At 33.4% G+C, this 7,002-nt stretch overlaps 1 protein-coding gene across 2 annotated transcripts in view; it reads right to left on the bottom strand.

The window, feature by feature from the left end:
* Positions 1-508: 508 nt before the first annotated feature.
* Positions 509-7,002, bottom strand: part of ATAD2 (ATPase family AAA domain containing 2) — a 68,432-nt gene continuing 61,938 nt past the window's right edge. For both annotated transcript variants that reach the window (XM_082363036.1, XM_082363037.1), the window contains exons 25-28: positions 5,448-5,840; positions 3,620-3,753; positions 2,648-2,776; positions 509-1,864 (exon numbers count right to left, since the gene is read on the bottom strand). In XM_082363036.1, the coding sequence (XP_082219162.1) occupies positions 1,820-1,864; positions 2,648-2,776; positions 3,620-3,753; positions 5,448-5,840 (701 nt within the window). In that variant the 3' untranslated portion in view covers positions 509-1,819. The remainder of the gene's footprint in view (positions 1,865-2,647; positions 2,777-3,619; positions 3,754-5,447; positions 5,841-7,002) is intronic.

Raw genomic sequence — 7,002 nt, 5'->3', positions numbered from 1 at the left:
TTCTATTGTCTTAGGTGCTATTGTAAATGGAATTGTTTTCTTAGTTTCCTTTTTTGGATCGTTCATTGCTAGTATACAGAAATACAACTGATTTTTATGCTGATATTCTATCCTGAAACTTTGCGGTATTTATTGGCTCTAACCGATGTTTTGTGGATTCTTTAGGATTTTCTATATATAAGATCATCTGTGAATATGCCTTTTATCTCTTTTTCTTGCCTAATTACTATAGCCTGATTGCACTTTTAAGCAAAAAAATGAGAAAAAAAATTCTAGGTTTGCAATTTCAGCATGGTTTTGAAAGTCTACATAGGAATGTAGATATATTACTTCCCACGTCTGCAGACAGTATGTCATGAAAAGGACCGGAAGCAGATTAGTCTTTGTAGCTAAAGAATATACACATCTCAGTGTCAACAGCATTTTAAATTATGCACAGTAATAAAACAAATTTTTGCAACTGTTTTGCACTGAATTATTTTAAAATAATTAAGAAACAGAAACAACATTGAGAAGCAATTTTCACCTTTAAAATTTATTACAGAAGCTAGACATATAAAATAAAATCCTAGTTATAAAAAATGCATCTAGAATAAGTTATAATAAACTTCACTAAAAATGAGTACGTGTGTGTCTATGCGAATCCAGGAATATACAGGTACTTAAACGTTTTCAGTGACTCGCATTGCATCACGCATTACATAAGACAGTATCTACTAATTAAGGTATCTGAATTGAGTTTTAGAAGGCTTTAAATACAATATCCAGATAAACCGACAACAAAAGGCAGTTTAACTCAGAAACTGTATTAGAATCCAGAATCTCTCATATGAGATCATTATCCCCTATTCCCCTCAAAAGAAGTTTCCAACAGAAGCTATTTCACAAACTAATAGTAGAATGTCTCCTAAAAAGAAAAACCATGGTGGTAGGGGGGGAAGGGAGTGAATATGCATGGCAGTGAATGTTTTTATTGCTTTAAGAAAGAAATGTATTTTTGGTATCATTAATACAAAATTTATAATATTTACATAATTGTATATAAAAGGTATCTATAGACTACAACCTAAACACATTTAGAAGGATATAAATAGTTTTCAAATATAAAAATTTCGTGCTATTAAAAAGATGTTTAACAAAGTAGTCATTAATATATTTGTTGTATATATAATCATAAAAGTAAACCAAAAAATATTTAAAATTTTTATTAATCCAAATGAGAATTATAAAAAATGTTTATCTAAAAAGCATTAATTTTGACCTTCAAGTACAGAATTGTGGTGCAGCTAGAAGTTGTTCAAGGGCCCTCCTGCAAATCACTACTTGAACACTAGCTTTTAAGTGAACAGGCGGGGACGCTAAAGGCAGATGGGAGATGGGCATTGAAGAAAACAAAGATGACAAATGATGGCAAAGAGACAATGGTTAAGTAAGTTTCTAGTCTGACACAATAAACTATTTTTAGGAAGGATAAAATTAAAAGTGCTTAAAACAAAAGAATGTCAATGTCACTAATTACTCTTAAGTGCCATAAACATTAGTTATCAAAATAACTTTATTAAGAATTGGCCACACTTTAACTACTGATAACCACAGGAATACTATACTACAGTGACTCAATGAAAATTCCAATATTTATCAGTTATCTCTGTAATTTATCTTACACATGTACATAAATACCAGAAAAGTTTAAATATTTTTATTTACTATTTTAATCTTTTCCTTAAAGATGCAGGATTTCATCTTGCATCAGTTGTGTCAACATGACAAAGGTGAATTAAATAGGAACGGAATATAAAGAATATTTGGTACCATGACATCATGATCTGGAACAACTGAAGTTTTCTATCTCTTGCTCCATTTTCTAGATAAAGGATAGGAAGGAAAAATAGCAAGTTTCAATATGGAAAAAATCAAAGAAACATGACTCCATTGCTGGGGTTTTTTTTTTTTTTTGCAGTAAACAACCTTAAGGATATTATTATCCATGTATATATCTGATAGTGAAACAGAAACTTTGTTCATGTTTATGACTATCACATAGACTGGTATCACTGACGGGACTTCATTATTTAAACCTCTTTGAAGTAAGTCTGAGATGCTTTCATCTTACATTAAATTCATACAGTTATTAATCAAGGCATTGGTGTACATATAGATATTAATACTTTATATTTTGTAGGTACTACTGTTACATATATATTATTCTGTGTAGGTACCATAGTATACTTTATTAGATATACTAAATACTATATATATTACATGCTAATAGGTATATAGTAGATACCAGTTTTATATATATATATATAAAATACTATATAGGTATCAGCCAACCTCTATTTTTAAACATTAGTACTTGAATGCCCACTATAAAGCAAGATTAAGTAAAGACAAATAGGTCTATGTTAAGTCTGTCTTAAAAAGGAACTATATATCTTCATCAATATACACACAAAATAGATTTTTCATAGTTTACAGATAATACAGTGTTCCACTGCTTATTAAAGAAACACAAACTAATTTAAGTGCTAGATTTAAAAAAGCACAGAACACAGTTATACCTAGAAATAATCCATAATCCACACATTAAAAAAACGGTATTTAAAAATTTTTATCATGTGTTAACTTCTCATATATATTAGTTTACCTGAATAAGTGTTGTCTTGTCATAATCCCTGCGATGCTGATAAATACACTGGCTGATTACAGCATACAAATTTTCCAACTGAAAAATATTGTATTCTTGACTTTTTCTAACAACAGTCTTCAAAAGATTCTAAAAGAAAACGTAAGTGTTACATATGTGAGAGAAATTCCCTGAGATATTTTAATTTTGAAGATTTGGGGGCATTTTTAGCATATAAGCCAGAGAGAAGGCAGACCAAGTCATCTAATGAGACACTGCAGCCTCTGATAGTGACTCTGACATTGAGCTGTAAGTTAATGTTATCAACATTCTATGACTCTGGCCTCTCAGCCTAAAAACTACAGCTGAGGAGGTTGCCAATTTCAATTCTAGCCATACATCACTAGAGACAAATTAAAAAATAATCTCAAATTAGACTAACAGGAAAAAAGGCAACATTTTTGCAGAACATTTTATGGCACTATGAGTACATTATAATCAATTCTGTTATGTGAAATAAAAAGAGACAGTACATAAATGATGAACTACCTCACCACATCAGGGTTCTTTTCTTACAAAAAGGAATTTCTTACAAAAAGTGTTTTTTTGTCATGACTGAAACAGACTTACTATTGATAAATTTCTGTGATTCTTCAAGTCTGGTCGTACCTTGATATTCCATTACCTCATAGTTAACCATGGTTGCATGTTTTTGTTAAGTAAAAACCAACTAAAATGGTCATATGTAATGGTCGTAAAAACAATGTATGGGATCAGTGACATAGACAAGTATGTTAAAAACAATAATATCAACATCCTAGCCATCTCCAACCACTGCCTTTATGAAAGTTATTCTATACCAAGTTTATCCTTTCATAAAAGATCATTATTTATTACATGCCAAATTGATACAATATACTATTACAATCCCTCTTTTGGTGGGTCATGTTTCTAATCTGCACAATGAAAGCATTACGATTTCAATTTACATACTTTTAATCGCTCAGGGTCCACAACAAGGGAGGGTGTCGGCTGAGAAAGAATCGCCAAAGCCTTTTCGACACTGATGAGCTGCTGTTGCTCTACCTGGGAACGTCTAGCTCGAGTCATCCGCAGGACACACATTTCTAGAATGAAAAAATAAATAACTGTTGTTTGTTTCACAGACACTTTATAATACCCAAAATAAATATCAGGCAGATTAAAGAGCAGGACATATTTACTTAGACACAAACCCCTGTTCTGGTTTATTGACTCTGCTGTGAGATTAAGATGCTGCCATTTACACACTCAAAAATTAAGGACAGGGAATTCCCTGGTGGTCCAAGTGGTTAGGAGTCTGAGCTTCCACTGCAGGGGGCACAGGTTCAAACCCTGGTCGGGGAGCTAAGAACCTGCATGCCACACAGCGCGGCCAAAAAAAAAAAAAAAAAAGGACATTTCAGAAATATTTTCTCAAATAGAGTATTTCAAGGGATCCTCAACAGATTAGACTGTCTCCTATTTAGGCATAAAACTCAGAATTTAAGAGCTGGAAGGGGCTTCAGTAATCTCGAATAGGAGTTGCAAACTACTACGCATAGGCTAAATCTGGATTTAATTACGCCATAATTAAAGTTTTCTTAGAACACAACCATGCCCATTTTACATATGTGTGTCAATGTGGCTTCTCCAGCAGGGCTGAATAGTTGTGACTATCTGGTCCTTTACAGACAAAGTTTGCCTATCCCTGATCTAGAACAATCTACTCACTGAGAGATGAGAAAAATAAGGCCAAAGAAAGGTGAAGACTTTTCTATGGTCAACATACCTAACTGTTCTAAGAGCCAGGACAAGAACCCAAATCTCCTGACATGTAAACAGGTACCTGTCTCATTAAATAGTGTCCTTTTAAAAAAGATAATGATAAAAGAAAAAATAAACTTTGAACCTAAACAAAACATACTAAATTATACAGCCAGAGGATTAACATTTAAAATATCCACATCGGAAAGGCTATATCCTAGACCATTCTAAGATTACTCAAACACAGGAGAACTCATTTTAAGGAAGTACTTGGAAAAGATTTATCTACAGCATATAAGCCACTGAAGAAAACCAGTCTCATTAACTTAGTCAATACTTGTTTTTGACCAAAATAAATTTTTGACCCTGTTACCCTTTTTTTGCTTTGTAAGACTAAATAATGTTTGGTTTTTCCAAAAACCAAACAAATCTAATGCCAAAGGTCCAAAAAGGTGCAGACAGGAAACAATTCTACATGAAAGACTTTGGGAGCAGGATCATTAGAATAAATATAAATAACCTTGGACTAAACCTACAGTAGGGATAGAGGAATGATGGGGGTGAGTAACAGTTGTTGTACATCACTCAGCAAGAAATCACATGAAACTGCTTATCTTGCTTAAAAATGAGAGGGTATCCTGCCAGCTTTTAAAAATTGTATAGCCAAGCACTTTGCTACATGCTTTAGATGAATTACTTTATTCAATCGTCAGAATATCTCATTACCCAGCAACTATCTACCCCAATTTTGCAAATGAGAAAACTGAGGCTGATGGGTCAAGAATCTTGACCGAGGTCACAAGCTACTAAGCAGTAGACTACAGGCTCAAATCCAGGTCTGTTTGATGCTATAGTGTGCTTTTAACAATAGTGATTTACTAGCTCAATAGTTATTAAAGATAATGCTATTTTCCCTAATTAACTCCTGTACTCTGAAAGACAAGGAAAAAGGAGTAAACTGAGATGGTAATTAACTATTTAAGAACTTTGAATGAAACATCTTTTAAAATTAGTAAGTTGCTTGACTGAGACTTACCTTTTGCTTCATTTTCATCAGAAATATCTGTTATCTGAGAGCCAGAAGCATCTCCATTGCAAGCGATCTTATCTTTCCTCAATTCTGTACATGCTATAGTCTTTCCAGATTCTTCAAGTTGATTTTCAAAACAAGTACTTGAATTATTATTTCCCAATTCTATTCTGCTTTCAGAGGCGTTTTGCTGCTTTTCATTTTCCTCCATTGAAGACTCCCCTGTGTTTCCAGCCTCATTGTGGTCTACACTTGTATCTTGATTTTCCTCTGTATCACTCTCAATTTTGTCATCTACGACATTTTGGCCATCATCTTTTGCCTGTGAAATCCTCCTTCGTTTTGCTATGGTGCCTAAGTACCACTTCGACTTTTTGCGGATTTTTCTCTTCAACTGAGCTTCAAATAATTTAAAGAAAAAGGGTAAGAGAACATTCAACAATTTTTTAAAGTCTAAGTAAGTGGGAGAAAAAAATACCTCCTGCGATATTAAGAGGAGAACCTGAGATATCACCATAGTATTGTATGGTTGGAATATACAAACAAAAGTAGAGAATACTGTGAGAAGGTAGAAAGTGGTCAATGACCTGTCATTCTAAGGAATTTGGATTTTATCTTGAATAATTTTTTTAAAAATCAAGTAATTTTAAGGAGGGCAATGACATGAATTGTCTGATGCATATATTACAAAGGTCACTTTGGCAGTAGTATAAGGAATGAACTGAAGGAAGGGCAAGACTAAAAATAGCTTACATGTACTGAGTGCTTACCGTATAGTAGGAACTCTTCTAAGGCCTTTATATGTACTAACTCACTGAAATTCCACTTTAACCTGATCAGGTTTGCTACCATTATCGACATCATTTTACAGATGAAGAAACTACACTATACAGAGATTCAACATTCTGCCTAGACTAGACGCAGTATAAGCACACTGCAACCTTATGTTTGGGAGACTCATCCATACTGTTGTATGTACTTGAAGTTTAATAATTTTCACTTTTGTATAATAATCCATATTTTTCCATTCTACTGTTGATCTGCATTTGGGCTGCTCCCACTGAATACTGTCTCTATGAACATTCTGTTTAAAAGCATTGAGGAATTATGGCACCAAAATCTGGGAAAACAAATGAATAGCTGAGAGGCTAAGAAGCTGAGGACAGTCTGAAATTCATGGAGCTTAAACAGCAAAAACTGGAAGTAAGAGCTTGCCAAAGAGGAGAGGTCTCAGGAACCCCACAGGATTTGGGTTGGTACTCCAAGGAGTTATACCCTAAGAATAAAGAGGAACAGGAAACAGACTAGCATTTATAGGAAATAAAAGTCAGTTTCAAATCAAGTCATACCACAGTTAGATTGTGAACTGAGAGGTGAAAGGTAAACTGGGATTGCAAGTGGTACTTTATTGCAAGCCTGGATTTATTTCAAGAATGCAAAGTTGCCTTACTGTTAATGAAATCAACATAATTCGCTGCATCAATATAGACAAAGGAAACTGATGGAAAAAGTAAACAGCATTAGAGGAGAATAAAGGCTATAGTTTTGTAAGTAAAATTTA

Source organism: Balaenoptera borealis (assembly GCF_965194805.1).
Source record: "Balaenoptera borealis genome assembly, chromosome: 17".
Taxonomy (NCBI): Eukaryota; Metazoa; Chordata; class Mammalia; order Artiodactyla; family Balaenopteridae; genus Balaenoptera; species Balaenoptera borealis.
Note: the sequence above shows the minus strand (reverse complement) of the source record. Positions and strands in the feature narration are given on the sequence as shown.